The sequence below is a fragment of the Onthophagus taurus genome, chromosome 6 (genome assembly GCF_036711975.1).
Source record: "Onthophagus taurus isolate NC chromosome 6, IU_Otau_3.0, whole genome shotgun sequence".
NCBI classification, from domain to species: Eukaryota; Metazoa; Arthropoda; class Insecta; order Coleoptera; family Scarabaeidae; genus Onthophagus; species Onthophagus taurus.
Window position 1 is genome coordinate 13,882,379 of NC_091971.1, and position 24,083 is coordinate 13,906,461.

At 34.0% G+C, this 24,083-nt stretch overlaps 1 protein-coding gene and 1 long non-coding RNA gene across 3 annotated transcripts in view; one reads left to right on the forward strand and one right to left on the reverse strand.

Moving 5' to 3' along the window:
• Positions 1–24,083, reverse strand: part of LOC111417541 (uncharacterized) — a 333,066-nt gene that overhangs the window by 234,138 nt on the left and 74,845 nt on the right. The gene's annotated exons all lie outside the window — the stretch shown is intronic.
• LOC111417483 (UMP-CMP kinase 2, mitochondrial-like) lies at positions 10,509–12,221 on the forward strand. Of its 2 annotated transcripts, XM_071196694.1 has the most exons (5): positions 10,509–10,758; positions 11,204–11,306; positions 11,392–11,711; positions 11,767–12,003; positions 12,055–12,221. In XM_071196694.1, exons 2-5 carry the CDS (start codon positions 11,241–11,243, stop codon positions 12,179–12,181), a joined length of 750 nt encoding a protein of 249 aa, XP_071052795.1. In that variant the 5' UTR covers positions 10,509–10,758; positions 11,204–11,240; the 3' UTR covers positions 12,182–12,221. The 2 variants fall into 2 exon arrangements, with proteins under 2 accessions (XP_071052795.1, XP_022905540.2); XM_023049772.2 differs by lacking the exon at positions 10,509–10,758 and having other exon boundaries at positions 10,948–11,306.

Consider the following 24,083-nt stretch of genomic DNA (forward strand, 5'->3'; position numbering starts at 1 on the left):
GAAACCCTGGAATTCGACAATTGCAAAAAAGCTCTAGTCACAAGCATATCACAACGAAGCAAGAATTGACAAAATTTGTTAATTACTTAGATAATCTTTAAAAAGTAAGTATTGCAGAAAAAATGTAGGTAGCCTCCAAGTAGAAGATCTGACAACGAAGAAGAACCTCTACGCATCTTAAAATGATACAAACACTAAGACAAAAAGTCACAAATCTCAATTCTTCAAGTATGGGTAACAAATTCTTTGGCTAAATAAATAATTTGTCAGTACACTAAAAGTCAAAAATACTAAAAGCTCTAGTCCCAAGCATAAACTGCGCCGAATCAGTAAATAATTTACAATCAGTGGTGTATTAAAACAACTAATTGACGTAATTTGTTAATTACTTAGATAATCTCTAAAAAGTAAATGTTGCACAAAAAATTTAGGAAGCTTATGATTGAGAAAATGTTTTTTAATAAGCTACAACCGAACCAAAAGATATACTTCAGGACTCATTAGCGATTCAATTCCTCCAAGTAGAAGATCTGAACGAAGAAGAACTTCTACGCATCTCAAAATGATACAAACACTACCTAAGATGCATATAGAACTTAGAAGCAATTGCAGAATTGCGAAAGTCTAGAACTGTTGTCAAACTGTCACAAATCTCAATTCTTCAAGTATGGGTAATAATCTTTTTAACAAACTCTGTAACGTTCTTTGGCTAAATAAATCATTTGTCAGTATACTAAAAGTCAAAAATAGTAAAAGCTTTAGTCACAAGCATAAACTGCGCCAAATCAATGAATAATTTACAATCAGTGCTGTATTAAAACAATTAATTGACGTAATTTGTTAATTATTTAGATAATCTCTAAAAAGTAAGTATTGCAGAAAAAATTTAGGAAGCCTATGATTCAGATGATGTTTTTTAATAAGCTAGAACCGAACCAAAGGTATACTTTAGGAGCCATTAGCGATTCAATTCCTCCAAATAGAAAATCTCAAAATGACACAAACACTACATAAGACGCATATAGAACTTAGAAGCAATTGCAGAATTGCGAAAACCTAAAACTGTTGTCAAAATGTCACAAATCTCAATTCTTCAAGTATGGGTAATTAATTTTTTTAACAAATTCTGTAACGTTCTTTGGCTAAATAAATAATTTGTCAGTATACTAAAAGTCAAAAATAGTAAAAGCTTTAGTCACAAGCATAAACTGCGCCGAATCAGTAAATAATTTGCAATCAGTGCTGTATTGAAACAACTAGTTGACGTAATTTGTTAATTACTTAGATAATCTCTAAAACGTAAGTGTTGCAGAAAAAATTTAGGAAGCCTATGATTGAGAAGATGTTTTTTAATAAGTTAGAACCGAACCAAAAGATATACTTCAGGACCCATTAGCGATTCAATTCCTCCAAATAGAAGATCTCAAAATGATACAAACACTACATAAGACGCATATAGAACATAGAAGCAATTGCAGAATTGCAAAAGCCTAAACTGTTGTCAAAATGTCAAATCTCAATTCCTCAAGTATGGGTAATAAATTTTTTTAACAAATTCTGTAACAAATTCTTTGGCTAAATAAATAATTTGTCGGTATACTAAAAGTCAAAAATAGTAAAAGCTTTAGTCACAAGCATAATTTGCGCCAAATCAGTAAATAATTTGCAATCAGTGATGTATTAAAACAATTAATTGACGTAATTTGTTAATTACTTAGATAATCTCTAAAAAGTAAGTGTTGCAGAAACAATTTAGGAAGCCTATGATTGAGATGATGTTTTTTAATAAGCTAGAACCGAACCAAAAGTATACTTCAGAACCCATTAGCGATTCAATTCGTCCAAATAGAAGATCTCAAAATGATACAAACACTACATAAGACGCATATAGAACTTAGAAGCAATTGCAGAATTGCGAAAGTCTAAAACTGTTGTCAAAATAACACAAATCTCAATTCCTCAAGTATGGGTAATACATTTTTTTAACAAATTCTGTAACAAATTCTTTGGCTAAATAAATTTGTCAGTATACTAAAAGTCAAAAATAATCAGTAAGGCATTTTGTTCAAAAAATTTTTTTCCCTTTGGTTTGTGTAATTAGATGATGGTACATATCAAAATGATATTTTATTTGACTGATGATGAGATATACCAATATTTTATAAGAACAATAACAAGATCGGTTTCAAGCTGAGGTGGTGGGTAGTCGTTGCTTCTACCGCTGGTGCTGCGGTATTGGTAATCGATGCCGGCAGTGAGTGTACGGCCTATTGTTGTCAGCGGCCATTGTTAGCACTCTCCGAAGCTAACCGGAAGTCCTGGCACAGGACCACCACCGCCGCCGCCACCGCTTATACTTACCACGTGCTGCATCTTATCAACAACGCGATGAAAACCGTTCGAAAAGTATGGTTCGTGACGACACAAACTGTTTCGGTATACGTAAACCGACGATTTAGTGATATTTTTATCGCCTTTACCTTTTTACGAACATTATTATGGGATAGATTTTCATGTTCTCCTTTTATAAAAGATTTTACGTTCGTTTTCACTCAATCTTCAAAATAATTTTGGTTTTCTTTATATTATACCCTTTTTTTATCAAAATTCTAAATTGAAACTCGTTTTCGTTTACTACGATAATTATCGTAGAGCCGCCTCTTCTGGGCACAGCCGAGTGCTGTTAAGTGTTCATTCTGGTAGATTGCGAGGAGGCGCAATTAGAAAGAAAACGTAGTTGTAGAGAGACGAAAACAAGAAAATCGAGAAAGCCTTAGACAATTCGCTAATAGGGCGTCGTCGTCGTCGCCGTGGCCGTCGTCGATGGGCGTCGGATTCGAATTTAAGACCCCCGTTCCGCACCGGTTCCGCTTAGAATATCTCTCTAAATACTTCCAGGGGGTAATTATCGGTAATTAGAGAGAATGTTGAGGATTCTAGTAGTCGCGTAATCGTCCTAATTGCTTTTCTATATTTAGCCCTCTCCATGAAAACGGAGTTTAAACTGCTCCTGGTTTTATGAGAAGACTTAATGAGGTCACTTAAAAGATTTTCAATTTCATATATTTTCAAATCAAATTTTCAAAAATCAAAAACATCAATATACAAGAAAATAACACTTTTGAAAGGTTTCCGTTTAATTAATTAAATAGGACAAGAGTGCGTCTGAGAGATGCTCTAATTAACACTGCTCAAGCTCGTTACGAACGATCAACACTTCAAAATGTATACGGATGTATCGCGGTTCAAGCATATGTTAACAAGCTTAGTAATTAAAGCGTTACGTTGATTCCTCACACAAAATCTATGATCTCTTCCCTTTGGTAAAGATTTAGTTTCAGATTATAATCAAAACTGGGAAAAGCCTAGAAAGAAATAATTTTACCTGGTAGGAATAAGGTAATACGAGAAGAAGACGAACACAGAAGAAACAATTTAGCAAATCGGTGGGTTCTGTAAAACCCGGATTCCGAATCCTCCAGATTAAAACACTGCACCGTCCTTTGTGTCCGACAACCCCCTGTGGTCAGAACACTGATATGGGCCGATAGAGGCGGGTCTGTTTGATGTGCCGACACACTCCTGTCCTCGTCATCTTTTTCCTCATCTAAAAACAACCACGGACTTGGTTCATTCATTCATTCATTGTACTAAAAGACTTTTTTTCGCCTATTGTTAAAGGAAATAAAAATTATCGCCATTTTTTTAATTATTTTGACCCTGTTGAGTCAATTAAAAACTTTGTAAACCAAATGTAATTGTTTTGAAGTGAGGATTTTATTGAAACAATATGCTATTTGCTAATTTGAGATTCATGTCACAGCTTAATATCGATTTGCAGCTATTAATACATTAAGTAGATGAAGATTAACCAAATTCTCTGGTTAGTATTAGTGAGGACAATGATTTGAAATTTAACGCAGTAAAACTCATTTTATGGTATTTGACAAAAAGATTTTGCATGATTTCTATGTTGTAATCATTTGAGCTGTTTTGGAATGAGTACTATATTGAAACAATTTAATATATTTGCTAATTTAAGGTTCATGTCACAGCTTAATATCAGTTTGCAGAAAGTGGGATAAGATTTATGATGTAATTTGGGGGGTCACTCAAGTATCTAAACCTTTTGGGATTCTGTTTTGTCAGTTTGGAAATTACTTTGCAAAAAAAGTCAAGTTACTACTAGTGATGGAATGGACAGTGATTTTGCGAAAATTAATAATTGGCGATACTTCCACAAGGATCCTTCAAAAAATGAATTTTATAGGAATTTTGAAAGTTATTGATTAAAATTACAACATTGAAAATTTTATCAAAACTTCAAATATTGTTTTCTGAAAAACTAAAAGTTATTTTTCAAAACGGGTTGGTTCATTAGAAAGAGGACACTTTTATTAACATTTTGGGAAATTTTCATACTCATATTCCAAGAAATCGATTTTATACGAATTATAAAACTTTAATTGGCGAAAATTGCAAAATTCGAAAAGATTGTCGATCATTTGAAAAATTTATTTCTCAAAAACTAAAAGTGATTTTTCAAAACGCCTTTTTGCATTAGAAAGAGGATACTATAATTAATAATTGGTGATATTTCCACAAGGATCCTGCAAGAAATTAATTTTATAGCGAATTTTGAAAGTAATCGATGAAAATTGCAACATTGAAAATTTTATCAAAACTTCAAATATTGTTTTCTCAAAAACTAAAAGTTATTTATCAAAACGTGTTGGTTCATTGGAAAGAGGACACTCTTATTAACACTTTGGGAAATTTTCGTACTCATATTCCAAGAAATGGATTTTATACGAATTTTTAAAACTTAATCGGCGATAATTGCAAAATTCGAAAAAATTGTCGGTCATTTCAAAAATTTATTTCTCAAAAACTAAAAGCGATTTTTCAAAACGGCTTTAGAAAGAGGATACTATAATTAATAATTGGTGATATTTCCACAAGGAGCCTGCAAGAAATTAATTTTATAGCGAATTTTGAAAGTTATCGATGAAAATTGCAATATCGAAAATTTTATCAAAACTTCAAATATTGTTTTCTCAAAAACCAAAAGTTATTTTTCAAAACGGGTTGGTTCATTGGAAAGAGGACACTTTTATTAACATTTTGGGAAATTTTCATACTCATATTCCAAGAAATCGATTTTATACGAATTATTAAAATTTAATCGATCATTTCAAAAGTTTATTTCTCAAAGACTAAAAGCGATTTTTTAAAACGGCTTGTTGCTTTAACTAGAGGATACTTTAATTAATAATCGAAAGTGATAACAGCGACAATTCTGTTGGTGTTTGTTTACAAAACTGATATAAATAAAGTTGTATTCAATGAACAAAGTCCTATTGGGGTTGAACTTGATTATTATCTGCAGTGTCCAACACCTCAAAGAGATACTAATTCCTATGAATGGTGGAGTACTAAGTAATAAGGTTTTAATATCCGGAAAGATTTATCGGATATCCGGTCCACCACTACCTAATACCTGATTGCATACAAAAATAAGTTTTATTTGGGAAAATGATATAGAAACCAGCTTGAAGAGTTCGTCAAATGTCTAAACGCATACAATTTCACTTTTCAATTTGAAATATAGTTGCTGATTTAATATCATCAGATAATTCTGTTTATAAAATTATGGTATGTTGATGGTTTATGGCTTTTTATGAATAATAAAAAAAAGGGATGAAATTCTCCATATTTCTCAAATAATTAAATAATAAAATAGGAAAAAGTAAAAAGTTTTTGGGAGAAGTACTAAAACATTTAATTTAATTTCTAATAGTAAACATATGAGTTTAAGTTTTCCTTCTTGAATACAAAATATATACCTAATACCAACATATTTAAAAAAAAAAAATTCCATCAATTTGTAATTAATTTAAGTATTGACGATGAAACATTAGTTTCGAAACATGTTTACTATTTGTATTAAATTAAATGTTTCAGTATTTCTCACAAAAAGCTTCTACTTTTTCCTATTTTATTATTTATGAATAGATAGATAGATAAATAGATAGCCATTTATTGTCACCAACAAAAGAAACAACCTTATAAACTTTTTACAATTTAACAAATCAAAATTTAGCAGAACAACATCAAAATTTAAGAAATCAGAATCATACTTTAGCAAATTAATATCAAAAATCAGAAATTTAACAAATTAAAATTTCATCTTCGCTCCTTTTTTGTTATGGTGACTTTTTCGATGTTAACCGTGGCATTCCCATAATGGGACTGAATCGTATGCTCTTGATATTAGTCCGTGTAAAGTCATTCCTTGTATTTCTCCTTCATTCTCTTCCATTCTTGCCATGTTACTCCTCCACAACTCCTCTTAAACTCATTTTCCCAGCTGGCAGTTGGTCTTCCTTTTCTTCTCTTTTTGTCTATTGGGTACCATTCTAAAATTTTCTTGGTCCATCTCTCATCCAGTACTATTCTTCCAATATCCTCGATGTTTGACTTTTCCCTTATCCATTCTTTTGTAATGCCCATCATCCTTCTATGCATTGCCCTTGCTGTTACCTTAATCTTTTTAATTATTTTGTTTGTTAATATCCATAAATCATGACAGGAGGACACACATTTCCCACAATTTTTTCTTTTTCTTCGTTTCTAAGTTTGATTTCCATATATTTTTGTATTTGTTAAACATTTGCCATCCCATTGCCATTCTCCGTGTTATTTCTTCTCCCGGTGTTTTTACTTGTAATCTTTTGTCCTAGATATACGAAATGCTCTACTTTGTCGGTGTCCTTTCCATTAACAATTATTTTATTTTTTTGTTCACAATTTATGTGCATTGCTTTTGTCTTGCTCATATTTATCTCCAGACCAGTTTGCTTCCCTCTTCTCGATATTGTTTCCAGCATTTTCCGTTTCGTTTTTTCCTATAAGTACTATGTCATTTGCAAACTTTAGCCTGTTCAACCATTGCCCATTTATTCTTATTCCCAGGTCCTTTCATTCTTCTTCTACGAACATTGTTTCCAATACTGCATTAAATAGCTTTGCAGAAGTCACATCACCTTGCTTCAGTCCTTTTCCTAGAGTTATCGTCCTTTTATTATTGTTCATTTCGATGTTTAGTTTTGACTTTTTGTATATATAGTTTAATATACGAATATACTGATCTTCCATACTAGACGTTTGTATGACGTTGTTTCTGTTCTTACATTGTCAAACGCTTTCTTAAAGGCTACAAATAATTTATGAATAATGTTGGATAATTCATTCGCAAATTCCAAAAAAAGGGAATAAAAATTATCGCAATTTTTGTTACCCAACATTTCGATTCTCAACCGGTTATTAGAGATGCGTGAGTATAATAGCTGGGTGAGTCATGAGTACAAAAGCTTCTTCTTCGTGGGATGAGGAGTTACTCCCGCTCGGTTCTCTTCTAGAAATCGTTCTCTTGCCGGGGAATCTGGCGGCGTCATTAGCACGCACGCGCACGTTTCCGGTTCCTGTTCCGTTCGTGTCACCCTCATCCACCCCGTTACCGCCCCCCAATGCCAACGGCGCCTTCCGCCGCGACGCCGAACTCCGTCCATCGAAACTCCCAATGCACGCTGAATTTTTAACGCGCCTTATTGGACTTTCTAATTGAGTATTCTCGTTTGTTTTACGAACCGTGACAGGAAACTTATAATGCTATTAATTGGTAAATAGGGATCGAGGCGAAAAGAAAACCGTTAAGAGCTTCGATGGGGGTGGATATTATTTAGAATATTTGAAACAAAAAATGAACCCTCTCGAAATTGTTTGTGAAGATCATCAATCGGGGTGATTCACTGTACGTATAGGAGGAAGATAAAAAATTATCCTCGCACGTTTATCGTATATCAAAACTACCCCGATACGGTATCGCGATAACGTGTGACCTTATGCAACAACCCCTACAACTACTTTAATCCAGCTTGGAACCACACACACGGACACGGCATCGGACGTAATCGTGGGGTGACATCGCAAAACTTGTATGTAGAAACGCGTGTACGCGTTTAGTATGGGAACAGAAACCCTCAAACTTTTTTTTATATCATATTCAATGATAAAAATAAAATTTTTAACAAAATTTTATATCGATGTAATCACTAGTTATGATAGAATTTAATAATCATCCCTTAATTAATAATAATCTCCTTTATTCAAATCGGCTTTTGCTATCAATAATAATTTTATACAAACATTTTTTTTTGAAAATTGTGATTTAAAATTTTGATATTCGCTGGTATACGGAACGAGGCATTTCAAAGCATAGGTACACGGTCCAGGTGGTTGGGCGCAATTGTCATGTAAATGTGCCCCAGGTGTGCAAGTTGGGAGTGGGGCGGATTTATCCCGGTGACGTACGGCGATGAGCTATGGGGAACATCAAGGCTACTGGTTCCATTAAATTGACGTCTAGTAGACATAAACTTAACCTAAGTGATTTTCCTCAGAACTCAAACAAAATTTTTTAATTTAACTTTTTACATAATATACAGTACTTAACATTTATGGATTTTAATGGCAAAAAATTAGTTGCAAATAGTGCGATCCAATGGTACAGCATAATATGTGACATAATTCAGCATAATATGAATATCATCATCATTACAGCATATGTGACATCGAGTCAATAAAAATATTGTTACGAATTAATCCAATCACAGTAATTCCATCGCAATTTACAGCATCATCATTTCCAAATCAATTTCAGGTTCTACTAAGCTTATACAATACAAGTTACTTTGGGGTCTACAGAACTTCAGTGTTAACGTTGTTTTCGAAGTTATGATGTATTTAATTGATTGCACTTAAACACTCTTCCGGTCTCCTCTAATGTTCCGCAATGGTTTATAAGGACCATTGCAATTTATTATCAATATCTTTAAGTTATATATCGTCTTCTCTGTTGCAGAAACTCCTTCAATTATTGATAAATTAGATGAAGATTGGAGAATTTGACCGTGTTGAGTTAATTAGAACCTTTGGTTTACAAATATAATTGTTTTGAAGTGAGGATTTTATTGAAACAATACGCTATTTGCCAATTTGAGGTTGGTGTCACAGTTTAAAATCAGTTTGCAGAGAGTTCCAACTGTTGATAAATTAGATGAAGATTAGAGAATTTGGCTAGGGTTAGTAAGGACCATGATTTGAAATTTAACTCAGTAGAGCTCATTTTATGGTATTTGACAGAAAGATTTTGCATGATTTCAATGTTGTAATCATTTTGACCGAATTGAATCGATTAGAAACTTTCATTTCCAAATATAATTGTTCTAAAGTGAGTACTTTATTGAAACAATATGCTATTTGCTAATTTGAGGTTCATGTCACAGCTTAATATCAGTTTGCAGAAAGTGGAATAAGATTAAGAATGTAATTTATGAGGTCACTTAAGTATCTAATCGCTTTGGGATTCTGTTTTCTGATTGAAAATCAGTTTGCAGAAAACGTTAAGTATTTGAGTGTCATAAGGTTTATAAATTCTGTGGCAATCAGATTTTGTTCTGGACTTAAATATCGTCCTCTATTTGCTGGTTCCAGTAAATTAGCAGCTATATGTATCGGTTTTATCGATTTATTCATTGTTGACATTAAAATACCTTTAATTGTGTCCTGCTCATCTTGAAATATCGATGTTGATAATAATTGTCGTGATATAGCAGCTTCTATTTCCAAAAAGGCATCAAAAACCTTTGATATTGTAGGAGCATTTGCTTCAAAATATTTAATCCGAATCCCTGGGTAGTCCCCGATTTTCTTGATATTACAGACATTACGTAATATTACTTAAATTACCGGTAATATTACTTTTTACATCACTACTCTGGATATTAACTTTTGATTTTTGAGAGTTGAGGATGAGAATTGTAAATTTTGATTTTACTTTTTATATTGTTTTTTTTCTGTTTTTGTTTGTCTTGGTACAAGTTAAAATCAGTGGTAGTGTTGCTACCTTTTCTGTTCTTGTACCATTTGAGCCATTGTAATTTGAATACTTTTTTATTTATTTTAGTTGTAAGGATTATTTTATTTTGCCTTGTTAATCATATTTATATATTTTTTTTGTTTCTGTTCAAATAATTTTGTATCTTGTTCTTTTTATCATTATTTCTGGCTCAATAAACAGTTTATTATGTTTATTATTAATATGGCAAATGACGCGTGGAAATCTTTCTTGATATTTTCGTACTGATTGTCGAGCATTTCCATTGCAAAAACCATACACGAAAATTATATCAGCACACTCTTCAATGCTATAAGCGTACATTTTGAGTTTCTTCTTGTATGTAATAATTAAACCTTACAGCAAACTGACATATTACAATGACAACTTTGTTTTTGTTGTCAAAGTTTGATGGTGAGTTAATAAACCATCCTGTATATTAGACTATACTATTAGCCACTTAACTAGACACACAACTTTTTTCATGATACAGTAGAGTATAATAGAATTGATTATTATATAACATATCTATTATAGATAACAGGCAGTTATATTTTGTTGTATTTCTTGACATACGTTTTCTAATTCATATAAATAAATGGATACAATTTTATTAAAGTTATACATTTTGGGAATCCCTTAATTATATTATCTATAAACGAAGATAATCAATAGTGACACCAATTAATTTAATACTACGAACAACGTCAAAACACTCCAAAACTATAAATACTGAACATACGTCCGAATCCAATTAAACCGCAATTCGCGTTCGACCTTCACTCAACCCACACGCAAACGTAAGTATTTCATTTCAAATAATATCACACGTAATAATCGTCATAATATTTGTTTTATTCGAAATGTTAACGCATCAATTTCAATATTACATCACAATCAACTCGAAACTTAATAATGAATCATTTCATTCATAACGAAATAATTCTATTATATGAATATGTTAATACATTTTATTTACACCTAAGCAAAAAAAGTTGCCTAAATGCTTAACCTCACTTTTTATTGCACCAAATCAGTGTTAGTTATGACTCATAACTTATGAGTAAAATTTCGTTGTGTAAACCCCCGAAATATCTGAGTCCATTTAATCTAAATGCAAATGTTTTGGCGTGGCCAAAACAATGTGTTAAATGTCGTTGTTTCGTGTGTCATTCGATCGTGTGACACATCGCAATTTCTCGTATCGTTCTCGTATCGTTCACGTATGTTCGGTTTGTTTCTCAGGTCGTTAAGGCAATTCGTAACTTCCGGAACGAGCAATATGCCAACATCCGCGGCCGTGTTCCATTCATTGGACACAATTGTAAACGTACTTGCTCAAGATGAGGTGCGTATACGTAATTGTATGGAACTATCCCGAAATGTTGGATAGTTTTACAAGGTCATTCACTAACTTTGAATTGCTTTTCAAGTTCAAGGGCGAAAAAACGGAGAAGATTTTGAAAACGTACGAGAACGCGGTTAAAAATGGTTTAGTTTCGAAAGATCAAAAGCGATATCCACTGATTGTTTTCGAAGGATTGGATGGAAGTGGTAAAACCACGTTAAGCAAAAAATTAGCCGAGAAGCATAACGCTGCATTATTTTGCACACCTCCTTCATCGATTAGTGATATCCGGGATGTTTTTGAGAATGATAAAGTTTTGAGAACGGCTTATTATTCCTTGGGAAATTATTTAGCACAAATTGAGATTTTGGGGAAATTAAAAGAAAAACCCGTCGTTCTTGATAGGTTTCGTTTTGAGCCAAAGTATTAAAAAAAAGTTTTTTAATTAATTTTTTTGTAGATTTTGGCATTCCACAACTGCTTACTCTTTAGCACAAAGTGTTCATAACGGACAAATAAAATGTTTACCACCAAAAGGCGATAAAATATATAATTGGCCATCAGATCTTATTCAACCTGATATGGTGGTGTTTTTAGATGTTTCTGAAGAAGAACGACAACGAAGACACGAAATTAGAAACACCACAAATACTAATCAAGAGCAATTATTAAAATCACAAAAGGAGTTTAGAAATAAGTAAGTATCAAAAAAGGGTTTTAAAATTTTAAGTTTAATTTTTTTTGTTAGTATAATTCAGGCTTATAAATACATGGAAAATCCAGCTGTAAATTTCATAAACGTCGATGGACCAATTGAGAAATGCGTTGATGATATATACAACATCACTAAATATCTATTTGACAATAAAATATAAAGATGTATGAATAAACTCTATTTAAATTCTTTTGAATCGACCAGGTGTTTTGTTTAATACAAAAAAAATCTTGCGTGCTTGATGAACGTTCCAAGTTCGGTTGAAGAAGTTGGAAGGCCATATTCGTAGAAGAACGTGGTCGTCGTGCCGTCTCGCCACTAGCTCGCATTAGGAACATTCGTGCCTTCTCGGCTCCTGCCAGCAACCACCACCCGTGAGCCAAAGAGAACCATCGACATCTGCGTACGACTCGCATTCTTATGCGGGGATTAGCGTCCGCTTAAATATTAATAAACATGCCCGCTGATAGTTTGTTTGATTTACATGGTGCTGCGTCGCGCACCACCACGTCGACGAAGCTATTGTGCCTACGAGTTTTAATCCTGAAATGCCATACAGTTAAAATGGGTACCCACTACTATAATATTTTAATGGGTGGTTGCGTTTGTTTTCTATAATGGACCAAGAAGATGTTTAAATAAACGTTTAGAAGTAAAAGAAAAAAAATATTAAAAGTGAACGAGTATAAAAATGGGTGAATCGAAAGGAGAGCACCTTAATGTGTGCACCACGGGGTGCCTAACAAGGCCTGACAATTATTCCGGGTAATTAAGTAGAGGGAACTTTTCCGGGAATCGCTTTCAGTGGCGGTAATTAAGAAAGTCAGGACGTCCCAGGGATGCTCGGTGCGGATGTGCTCGGAATGTGCGAGAATTTGATTACTTCCCCTTTGTCTTATCGCAGGGGCACGCACATCCGGCCACGTGGAAATGGGGAATCCCAACAATTTTCATATTAAATCACTTTTGTCTTTTGCACTTTAAATCATTTCACACTGTCTGTTTGCAAATGAATTATGTAGATATGGTAGTGTTATTCAATCAATCACAAAGTTTAATGACTTCTAAGATTCTCACAAATTATGTCATTACATATATCATCACGATTTTTTAAATACAATTCTATGGTGTTATTAAGATTAAGATGATATGAGTTTAGTGTTATAGTTTTATATAACGGCTAAAATTAATTAACCACAAAAAGTAAGTAGGTAGATAGGAAAAGAGTGGAAAATAGTTAACGGCAAAGGTATCGACTGTTATATGTTAATGTTTATCTGTTTCTGCACATCTTAAGATATACCACCTTAGAAATCTTCCAAGACTCTATTTGATGCAGACAGGCTAAGTGTGATTATGGTTATTCAAGCCTTGTACTGATTGGGAAATAATGTATGACAATTTGGTTTTGACATTTCAAAACAATTTGTGTAATTTTGGTGCAACGCGCATTTCGTGTTCTTTCTCATGATCTCCATTACTTTGCTCAATATGGTGCTTAACTGCAAGTATCTTAGAGTATCTGATACCACTCCATGCAGATAGAAAGTGCAGCCCTTGTCACTTTTGTAAATAAACAAAATTTGAGATTCTGTGGCACTGAAAATCTGCATTGCAATGCACGAACGGTGTTTTTGACGAAATTATTGGATTATTTTTGAAAACGGTGCGTGACAAACAGTTAATGAATGAAGAGAGCTATAGATCCATAACATATTTTTAATTAAGGTATTGAGTCTGGGGAACATATGGTTCCTGGCCGAAATAATGGCACATATTGCACGAGTTACAGCCGACATCATTCGATATAAGCGATGATATAGACTTCTGTATATATCTAGTTACAGGTTTATGTAAACATACTACAGATTCTGAACGTCTTCAAGAAAAATCGCCAAGATGTGTAGAGTTTATCGTCCGTAGATTTAAAGGAAACCACAAAAAGAGCCCAAATAGCTATCAAAATGACCACTTAAACACTTGCACCAAACAAGTTTAAGGTCTATGAACAACCAGACTTATCTATACAAGTAGATTTCTTTGCCAATTATAGAGGTCGATACAAAATATATTTATAACTTTGTCGAGTTGATAAATACAAGAAGTTGGTCATCACAAAATCACTCATTAGATGCAAAGATATAGTGCAAAAGGAGATTATTGAGCAGGTATTTCAATTCGAGTATCTCAGAATACAAAGGGCATCATCACAAAGCATGACATAAAGGCAACAAGAATATCAAGTGCATTTTGCAACCCAATATGAAGGAATAAACATCTATCAACCGCAAGCAACCCCAGAATATACTAGGTGGAGCAAAAGTCATCACCATATCGTAAGATGCTATAATTTTTGCAAATGGCGCCAGATACCAATTTCGTCTTGAAGAGTATAGAACAAGAAGGGATACTGCCAGGTCTAGCCGGCCCCTACGAAGCCATGCGCTATGACATTCTCTTGCCTCATTTGGATGAATTGGGACTAGAAAATATATGATTCAAACAGGATGGAGCAAATTCTGAAGGATGCATTTCCGGGTCGTTGCCTTTCGTTTTGATGATTATACTGGCCGGTAAGATCGCCCGATGTAACCGTTTCAGATATCTTTTTGTGGTATTTTGTGAAGTTACGAATCTATGTTAACAAACGCAAACTCTTGAAGCCCTCAAAGAGAATATCTATCAAGAATGCGGGAACCTACCGTGCGAAGTTTTGTCAAGAATGATGGAAAATGCCATAATAATAAATCGGGCCCGTATGGTCATCAATTCTGGCGGCGGTCACATGGTTGATATCATTTTCTCGAGTTAATAAAAAAAAATTTAAGACATTAAAGTAATTTTGTTTTTGTAACATTATACTTATTTCTTATTATTATTATGTTTTTGTATTTTGTTTTTTTTATACTTGTACACTAAATGTGAAGGTTAATAAAGGCATTATTATTATTATTATTACATCAAATATAAATGAAATACGAAAAACATTGCATTTTTCGGACATCGTCAGATGATTTCGGCAGAGTCGATGAGAATGAAATGAACATGTATCAAGAATGGATCAGTCGTTTCTGGCAAAATATACACAAAAAGGCCGATAGGAAGACCTTCAAAGCGATGCAAAGACAGTTGAACCTCAGTATCACAGGAGAAGCATGAAGTGTCATGACAAGTCTTTCGATAAGCAGAAGAAGAAGATACATACAAGCCGATAATAAAGCAATCGTACAAAGCTATGTTATCAAACGCAAGAACTTCTGTGCTTTGTGATGATGTGTTACAATACCAGTTCCACTTGAAGGATTTAGCATAAAAGTTGACTGTAATAGTTATGTGTAATAGCGATCGAGTTTCATCACTCCCATAAAAATTTCGAGTTTGATTTTGCATTTTTTATTTGTAAGCTTCGTATATGTAAAATAACAATGTATTTACAGTGATACAATAAAGTGTACATACAGCCCAGAAAATGATAATATCTCAGATTCCGAAATGTAATTTAATGAAATTTTTTAAGAAAAGATATGTAAAACGTCTGCTACTTACTTTGTCCCACATAAAATGCAACATGTCAATACATGTCTGAAGACGCATGGCTAAACCCGATACTTTCTAGGTCTAGTGTTAGTTCTAGTTTTGCACTATCACTAAAACTAACATTAGAACTAGAATCATTCGGGTTTAGCCGTCTTGAAAGACATGCAAGTAAACCCGAATGTTTCTAGTTCTAAGTCTAGTGTTAGTTCTAGTTTTGCACTATCACTAGAACTAATACAAAACCTAGAACGAGGCACTGATAGTCAAATTATTTCCAAGAAACTAAAACTGATTATCAGCTATTTCAAAAACAAGGAGAATGATGAATTTTGTGAACTACTGCTCTTATGATTGCTCTAGAAGGCTTGCAATTTCATATCTTTATTACCTCTCAAGACATCAGAGAATGTTTATGAACAAGAGGATTCTTCAATTACAATACGGAATGCGGTTCTCCTCCAATCTGAGAAAATTAAAGATAAAATAACTTCTGAAATATGTAGTTTAAAGTCTAAAGGTATATGATTCAGCATAACATTCGATGCGTGGACTTCAGTTCGTAACCGTCGATACATTAATATTAATGTGCATTCTAGTGAAGGATTATTTAGGAATATCGGATTAGTACGTGCAATTGGTTCAGTACCAGTAGAAAAATTTTTATCATAAGTTGCAGAAAAGTTAACAACTTTTGGTTTAAGTGCATTTATTAGTGCATCAGTTATACTTGGCTCATGGTATAAATTTAGCCATAACAGATGTTTTCTATATGACCAAAAGTACGAATGAAAATGTAGAAAATAGGGAAGCGGAAGGAGAAATTAGAAATGAAGATGATGAAGTAGAAGTATCCATATATCTGATGGGTGGTGTCATCATAGAGCATGAGTTCATTTGACTGTAAAAAAAAAGTGATACCAGATGCGTTATGCCCAAGAGATTCACATCTTTTGACTGCTAAGGCTTTACTGAAATTTATGGTAGATACGCTGTCTGAACTAGAGATGTGTAACACTGCGCTGCGCGGCGCAATTGAGTTAACTCAGTACAGTGTGTTACGTGCGCTGATACCCAACTTTAAAATGAGTCAACTCAATTGCCACCTTTGGCGTAGTAGCGTACGCTGGTGTGGTTTACTAGATAGGTGCAACACACTGGTAGACCTAAAGTTTAACGCACAACCGCTATGGCGCAGGCAGCATAAGACTTAGGGCTGGTATTTTCAACTATCTATAAAGTCCTCAATAGGTATGCAACAGATCTGTCAGATTTATCACCCTATTATAGCCCTTCAAATGAGCAAATATAATGGCGACATTGTACAAAACGCGCAATGTACTCTTTATATTCACGTTCTGTACACCGCCACCGTAACATATTCTCATTTTGAGGAGTTTAACAGGGCTACAAATCTTGCAGATCTGTCAAATAGCTATTAAAAATTTACAGATATGTAGGTGAAAATTCTAGCCCTTAGTCACGTATAAAACCTGCATTTGCTAGAACTTGGAACGAGATATCAGGCTAGCTGCGCCAGCGTATATGATATCGCCGATAAATATGATGCATCAGCAACTGCGTTATGGCGCAATTGAGTTGATACATTGCGCTAACTCACTTAGGTGCGCCAGTATCAGTGTGTCAGCGCAGCAAATTTTGCTGAGTTACACATGGGTAGTCTGAACAAGAAAGTTCAATTGCTTTAGAATTGCTAAATGCATTCGTTACTTTGTTAGTGCAATAAATAAAATTTGCGTTTTTTATTTCTCTTTTATAGTTTTCCCAAGATTCACATTGATTAAATACTGAAAACTGGTATTCAAAATTTCTTCCGGTATTCTAAGCTGTAACTGTAATCCCAAGTCTAATTTATTGACCAATTCCTTTAAATTAGTTCGCAATGTGTTCAGATTATACATGACGGTCCATAATTGTTTCAATAAACTCTAAATGTCGCCATACTTTACTGTGGGTTTCAAGTTTTTCTTATTCATCTCTTCGTTTTTCTTTCTCCATACTTTTGTTTTGCCATCATAACCTTGAGTTATAAATATGATTATGTTTTGTTTTTTATTATAAAATAATACGTTATACATCTTTTATGTAAAATATAAAACTTCTATAGACTTATAAATGATGAACCTAGAATCTCAAATAGCTAATTATATAGACTACATTTCAGGAGTTAAGTTAGACTTTATTGTATCACTGTATGTGTATAAATCACATTTCTAGTTTACATTTTAAATCATTTCACTCAGTATGTTTGCAAATTGATTACGTAGACATGGTACATCAAGTCTATAAAGCGGTACATGAATGTTATTGACCGGTATTCGCGGTGACAAGGCCTAGGAGGCAGGAGGATGTGTCCATCGAACGAAGACAATGGCGAGGGTGTAATGGTCCGGAACCCCATCACGATAGTTGCTTTTGAACGGCGGCCGTGTTACGAACTGCGTCTGACAGCAACGCACTTAGTTAGCTGTCAGAAATCCGGAACAAAGGTTCAAATACCAGGGCTATGTGACTGTGTAGATGAAGGGTTGGATTTGATTTCTTGTCGATATAGTACAAGCCGTTAAACGAGCAATTAAAATTCGGTACTTAATCATGTCAAATCATGCCTATAGGGTAGTTATGCATTGCGGATTATGGCTGATAATCTACTGATATTTAGGCTTGATCTTATATCTTAAAGCGGTCCAATAACAGCATCGTAAATATTTCGTCGATAAATCGCGGTCGCGGTATACAACACAATGGTCAATATTTCTTATAATTTTATGAACGTACGAGCTACTTGGGTAATTGTTAAGCTTCCTAACCACGCGCGCACGGTAGGAAAGGTCGCCCCCAAGAGGAGCCGCCCGCGTTCGTTCCGTACAGTTGAATGGATTTAGATTGCAAATTATGTCTGGCCGTCGAACGCGAGGAGACAGAAAAAGACGACAAACTTACACAGCTTTTGTTGGACGCTGAACGTTTATTAGCCTTTCGTATACGTTCACACCAACACCCTTATTTCATTTTAATAAAACTAAAATGCGAAGACAAACTATTTTAAAAAAATAGCATTTCTCTTTCTCTTTGAGAATAATATTGGAAAAAAAGTTTGTTACATTTCCTATCAAACATGACAAAAATCATTTGATTCGTTGAACAATCAATCGGCTACTCCGTTCTAAATCCTGAAGCTGGGACGAAAAGTTAACGTAGTAAAACCAGTTATTTCGCTCGCGCGGACTTTTTTCGATTACACGTTATCTATTAAATTGGCCAAACGACGATTAAAAAGCACCCATGCACGCCAAGCCGTGCTCCGGACCGATTCACCGACGAACAGAAAAAAGCTCGAAGCCCAATAGAGCGAACGAACGACCGGGTGGCGGCCGCGGACTCCGAGCTTTCTATTTTTTTTTTTTTTTTTTTTTTTTTGAAATGGGGCTTACGTGAATTTTCAAATCAAAGAGTCTACACTAGATAGCTGCTACTCTACATCCATAAATCGAGTTCGTTCTCGTCGTCGACGACAATCACAATTGCATAGCGTAGATAACATATGGTGGCGGGATCGAAGCAATGTTGTGGAACTTGATTAGCAGCTACTAATGAATTGAATTTACTCTGCGCAACAATCGGATTAACAACCCACTTTTCTCCCTCTCAACGCTATTCTATATTAACCCAATACATGTTCGATTCAATTAAGGAAGGAAAATTTAATGGGGTAACAAAAAAATAAGCCCATTTTGATCATTTCAAATTTTATTTTAAAATATCTTTATGCTATAAGCAAATCCGTATCTTATTTTATAAGATAGTAAAAGTGGGTATAAAAGCTAAAACTTGCGTCCACAACAGAGACCGTAAGCACAGTAATTCAACACGGCCGCTGTAAAATCCCACTTTAATAGCTATAATCGTGCGTGAGTGCCCCCGCGATTTTGCGGGGAGAGTTGCCCTGGTGACGAGAAGGCCCCCAGCGTCCCATATTTGCCAACACGCGGATTGTCACCCCCCAAAACGAAACCCTACGCCCCGCCGTCCGTCGAAACCCTCTCCCCGAACTCGCCCTTTCCGCTTCGACTTGGTCGAATTCAATCTCGGGGAAGGATGAATTCGTCTATAAGCGACACTGCAGGAGATGAAATTGATGTTTGATATTCTTTTTTTTTGATGATTGTTTGTTCTTTTGGAAGAGCGAGAATAAAAAATGATATTAATAGAAATCTTTTTTAATAATAAATCTTTTTTGTTATTATACTCTTTTTATTAAGAAAATTATACAGTGAATTTTACTTAAGATGCAATATACAAAAATGTATTTCCATAGAAACCAGGGCTCCTTACTTTGTCCCACATAAAACCTCGATATAACGAATCAATACTGGGAACGCAAGTGTCCGTTATAGCTCAATAAAAATATACAACAATCTAGCGCTGAATAACAAATAAAACTAGACTAACAGTAGCACAAGAACTAACACTAAACCTAAAACATTCCATTTAGCCGTACTTCTCTTAACGTTACAGTGAATACGTTGGGGCTGACAGGCCTATGGCTTATATGTTTTGCTGTAACATTTTAATCACGTATTCTCTGTAGGGTTAAGACGGCTGGTAGGTAGCGCTAGTTAGCATAAAATGTTACATATTTTTATTGAACTAAAACTAGAACTAACACTAGACCTAGAACTAGAAACATTCGGGTTTAACCTGTCTGAAGACGCACGACTAAACCCGAAACTTTCTAGTTCTAGATCTAGTGTTAGTTCTAGTTTTACACTAGCACTATCACTAGATCCACTACAATCATTCGGGTTTAGCCATCTTAAGAGAAGTACGACTAAATCCGTATGTTTCTAGATCTAGTGCTAGTTCTAGTGACAGTGATAGGTAACGCTAGTTAGCATAAGATATCACTATGTTTCATATTTTTATAATATATATGTTTATTGATGATGCAACAAAGAATTTACAAGCCCACAAAAAAAATACAAAAAATAATACATAAAAGTAAATAAAATAATAAACACTCTGAAATTATCAACAAAACCGGACTTAATAACAGCGCATCATCAAAAAGAGCCGAGTCAATGCAGACATAGCTTGTCTGCTATTGTTTTTCATCGGCCCTTTTATAATAGAAATAATAAATAAATTGGTTTCAAACAAGATAGCACTAACTATATATATATATAAAAAAACTATATTAACAGAAGTAAGCACCTAAATTAGTTAGCAATGAAAAATAACAATAATAAGGAATAATAAAAAAAATACAACAAAATTAAAGAACAAAAACATAGCAAAATGAAGAAAAGGTTGAACAAGCTGCCGCGAACAATCTTCCCCTGCCCTGTTAGGTCATACAATTCAGAAATGTAAAAAGTGAATATTACCTCTTAATAAGAACTTAAATTTAAAATTTAAATTTAAATGCTGTTCTGCTCAATCAAAAGAATTTTTTTATAATATGACTTGAAACTTCGCTCACTCAGCTGCTTGACTGAATCAGGAAGGCTATTCATAATAGTAGTTACATTATAAGAGTAAGATCTTTTAAAGATTTGAAGTTCATGGCGTGGTATGCATAACATGTGCCGATGTCGTATATTAATATTGTGCACGTCACTGCGATACCTGATTCTATTGGCTAAATATGGTGGACATTTATACATAATAATTCTGTGAAAGAGGCAAGCACTGTGAAGGATTCTACGACGCGTCATATTCAACCAATTTGCCCAATTCAGAGTGTGTGATATGTTTTCCCGTCTTTTAATACCATATATAAACCTCAGACATGAGTTCTGCACTCTTTGGATACGCACTTTGGTTACAGAGTCTAAGCATGGATGATATAAAGCATCTATATCATCCATCTATTGCACTAAAACTAGAACTATCACTAGACCTAGAACTAGAATCATTCGGGTTTAGCCGTCTTGAGAGACGTGCGGCTAAACCCAAATGTTTCTAGTTTTCAGTCTAGTGTTAGTTCTAGTTTTACACTATCACTAGAACTAACACAAGACCTAGTACTAGAATCATTCGGGTTTAACCGTCTTAAGAGACGTACGGCTAAATCCGAATGTTTCTAGGTCTAGTACTAGTTCTAGTGACAGTGAAAGGTAGCGCTAGTTAGCATAAGATATCACTATGTTGCATATTTTTATTGCACTAAAACTAGAAACCTAGAAGCATAAACATTCGGGTTTAGCCGTGCGTCTCATCAGACGGAAACTCAGAGTTATCATAACGATGTCACCTTTTCCAAGCAAAACTTTTCCATTGGAAAACTACCCAATGCCTGTACTACTAAGCTATGTTGCATTTTATGTGAGACAGTGCAAGTGCCAGTAGTTTCGTAACTATGATCACTGCATTTATATGTTGCGAGTTATATGAAATTTCCGGTATTCGAAGTCCATTTTACCAGTATTTATAAATAATTATAAGAAATAATATGTAAAGCTTTTTTGTACTTTCAAAACTGGTCTTTAATTAACCCTTCGGCGAGCACATCTCATAGATATCATAAAAATGGCAAAAAAAGAAAATGAAAAATTAAACATTTATTAATAACAAAACATTAAACATTTATTAACAACAAAACATTAATGATTTATTTTTGCAAAAACGTGAAAAATTTTGGTAAAAGTATTGCAAAGCACAGTCTTTTTCGAGTGTTTCTTGCAAGCAAATTGATGACATGTACTACAAGTAACTGTAGTTTTATTATGTTTATGGTCATTACAAAGTTGGCACCGGCCACTTCGATTTTGGCTTACTGCGAAGGGTACCTTTGGTATTTCTAGATATTGGCAAAGAAATTCTACCAAATCTTTCGGAAGTGTCTGAATTTTGGCTCGTGCTCTCATCTGTTCTTCTTCCATAAGAGCCAACCCTAGTTCATTTAAAAATTTGCGTCGCCTAGTCGCCGAATTTATTCCTGCAAGAGGCCATTTTCTGGTAACTCTATGAGTAGTAGAAAACGCACACTTCTGATCAACAGTATTTACACCACTTTTTCAACTTCATCTGTGTCGTCCATTGTAGAAAGTAAAGTTATAGCTTTATTTTTTTTGGGTATATAGGAAATCATATAGGAATTATATCTTGTTGAAAGCCAAATTGAGTAGTTCCCAAAATACGCGTTATATTTGGAAGAAACCATTTTCCAGAAGATAAACTGCCAAAGGATAGCTAGTATAGTAATTATCTGTTATTATCTTTCGATTAGAATTTCTTATCGATTTCACCAGGTTCTGCACTATGTTGAACCGTTTATTGGTTGTCTTGTAAGGTCCATCGCGTTGTATTCCGCAATATATCTCGAATATCCAAGTATAGAAGATTTTGCTACATTTTTATGCCATACTTTGCTGGTTTCTGTGGCATATATTGTACAAATCTGCATTTACCACAAAATGGATGTAGTATCTCATCTATTGTAACAAATTCTCCCAAACTGTAACTATTTATGCAATTCTTCACAAAACTATCGTAAATATTTCTGATAGCGGCTAATTTATCAGTTTTTTCTCGATCTGTTCTAGTTCTTATATCGGCAAAACGTAAAGCGCGAAGTAAAAACAAAAATCTCTTGTTACTAAATGCAGCTCTCAATCTTATCATTCCAGTGCCATCTTTGGACAGTGCCATCCATGAATATTTACATGATTTCCTTTCTTTACCGCAATAATGAACAGTGCGGCAAGTTAGGTTACAATCTCTATTTCTTTAGTGGACAATTTGTGATTTTCTATTCTCAATATATATATTTGTGTAAGATACAATATTGTCAATCATATCCTTGGTTACAAACATAAAAATGGACTCTAAACAATTTGACACATTTTTTGCTAATCCTTTGGACCCAGGCATCACTTTGAGAATATTTTTACGTTTTGTTTTCTTAGAAACAGCTACAGGAGTACTTTCCCAAATTATTTCTATGTCTTCACCCACGTAAAACTGATACTGATAGTCTTCATCTTGTTTATGTGACAATTCCATGTATTCGTCGTCATCATTTGTAGATTGTTCGGATTCATTATTGTGATCGCCTTCCTGAATAATTTTATTCTCGCCTTCAGTTTCATCGTCAAAGTTGAAAATATTTTCTTCTACATCTGATAAATTATCTATAATTTCTTGCAATTCTTGGCCATTAACCATATTTATAATACTACATGAAAATGGAAAAAGCAAAGTGTCGCTGCGCGCTCGCCAGAGGGTTAAACAAAAAACATGAGTCTTACTAGTTTCGCCTAATAGCCATCCTCAGACACTACGCAAACCTTTAAAGAATTTAACAAAGTAAACTTAATATTTGATATTTTTATTTGCTTTTGCATCACTAAAAACTAATTCCTAAGGATGGCTATTAGCCGAAACTAGTAAGACTCATATTTTTTGTTTAATTAAAGACTAGTTTTGAAAATACAAAAATATTGTTACTAAAATTTTTTTTATTAACAATCATTTTATATGGACCTGTTTTATTGATAAATCTT

Coding starts and splice junctions, on each gene's coding strand:
- LOC111417483 (XM_023049772.2), top strand. CDS start 11,073: ATGCAAATGTTTTGGCGTGGCCAAAACAATGTGTTAAATGTCGTTGTT. Junction 11,307..11,391: donor ACGTACTTGCTCAAGATGAG/GTGCGTATACGT, acceptor TTGCTTTTCAAG/TTCAAGGGCGAAAAAACGGA. Junction 11,712..11,766: donor AAACCCGTCGTTCTTGATAG/GTTTCGTTTTGA, acceptor ATTTTTTTGTAG/ATTTTGGCATTCCACAACTG.